At 63.4% G+C, this 1,696-nt stretch overlaps 1 protein-coding gene across 1 annotated transcript; it reads right to left on the minus strand.

Moving 5' to 3' along the window:
* Position 1: 1 nt before the first annotated feature.
* TraAM80_10265 (trans-sialidase) lies at positions 2-1,696 on the minus strand (the record flags this gene model as incomplete). The annotated part of the gene is made up of 1 exon (XM_029386899.1): positions 2-1,696. A coding segment is annotated over one exon (1,695 nt), but the record flags the coding sequence as incomplete, so codon positions are not given.

Below are 1,696 nucleotides of genomic sequence, written 5' to 3' on the forward strand. Positions count from 1 at the left end.
GCCGGTTGTACNGAAAAACGTTCGTCAGCGTCACTTCGTTCCCTGCGCCCCCCGCACCGGCCCCGTCGCCCCCAAAGAAAACGTACGACAAATCATCCTGCAGCGGCAGCAGTATTTCTTCGGCCCCCGCCCCAGCGCCCGCGTCCGTCGTGCTGCTGAGAGCCGACGCAGGCACGAGGGTGCCCACCAGCGGCCCCACCATCTCGCCGTCAACGTAGGCGCTGCCGTTGACGTCCCGGACCGTCAGCGCCACCTGGTACGTCGCCCCCTCCATCCACGGCAGAGCTGCCGCACTCGCGCCTCCCCTGCCGCCCGTCCGCCACCGCTTCCCCTCGTCGTAGCTCAGGCTCAGCTCCAGCACGTGCCGGCCCACGCTCACCCCCACGCCCAGCAACGTGGTGGCGCTCGTGGGGGCGCGACGGATCGTCGCCGTCGCCACCACGGTGAGCCCACGCCCAGCGAAGCTGTACGCCGGCGCCCCCGCCTGCTCAGTCACCGGCCACACAATGTGTGACGCGGGCCCCGTCAGGTTAAAGCCGTTGGCAATCTTCGTCGCCTCCCTCACCGTGGCGTTCATCCAAAGGTAGTCGTCGGCCCACTGGCCGGCGTCCCCAGCGTCGGACAAAAAGCCAACCAACCCGTCCGTGGGCACCGGAGGGTTGCAGGCAGCCCCCGACTGGGCAGGCCCCCCAGCCGTCGTGGCGGCGCCGCAAAGCGCTGCGACTTTTGCGTCCGCCTTCTTCCAAGCACCCAGCACATCCTTGACCCGCTGCAGCTGCTCGGTGAGGGGCGCAAAAATAAGGCCGCTTGACGTGTTGTCTCTTCTCTCGTACACGGCAAACAACTTGTTATCGTCCTTTGCGTACAGCAGAGCGCTGAAGTCGTGGCTCTGCGGCGGGTCCGTGGCGATCGGGCCCACAGGGTGCATGCGCTTGTTGTCGGTCATCCAAAGCTGCAGCACGCTCCCAATGGTTTTTGTCTTGTCGTCGTAACTGTGCCACTGCCGGGAAAACAGCACCACCTCCGCGCCGTCGATGGTTGCCGTTATGAAGTCGTCTCCCTCGCCGCGCTCAACGCCTTTGAGGAAGTCGCCCAGCAGGTACGCGTGCGACCCGGTCACCTCCTTCCACGCCGCCTCCGCGCCACCGGATTCGTACAGCCGGTAGCGCTGAAGCTCATCCGTGGCAATCATAAGGAGCTTCCCGCCCCACTCGAGGAGAGTGGCAGCGACGCAGCCCTCAGCCACCGCACCGCTCGAAGGGAACTTCCAAGTCTCACTCGCTGCACTCCCTCCGTTGGTCGAGTGGAGAACTGTGCAGACATGCGCGCCGCTTTCGGAGCTCACCGCCACCAGAGGGAACACCACCTTCTTGCTTTTGTCCACCACGCCCCTCCCGGCATTATCCACGAAGGACCTCCACTTGTGTGTATTCATCGCCGTGGTGAAGACGGTCCTCAAGTTTGAGGAAGTTGCCTGAGTGGCTCTGCGGAGTTTGTAGATTTGGTCCACGTTAGTGGATTTGGTTCCGCTGGACTCGGCCACTGTAGCCTCATACAACGCAACCTCCCAACCTGTAGGTGGTGATGGTGGTGGTTGTGATGGATTACGACTACCCTGCGATTCCTTGTAGCTCATCAGCAGCAGCAGTATTTTATTGTCCTTCACAACCGCCTTGGGGCCGTAGAGGTAGCCAAG

This window comes from Trypanosoma rangeli (assembly GCF_003719475.1).
Source record: "Trypanosoma rangeli strain AM80 chromosome Unknown Tra_15.4_contig_00864, whole genome shotgun sequence".
NCBI classification, from domain to species: domain Eukaryota; phylum Euglenozoa; class Kinetoplastea; order Trypanosomatida; family Trypanosomatidae; genus Trypanosoma; species Trypanosoma rangeli.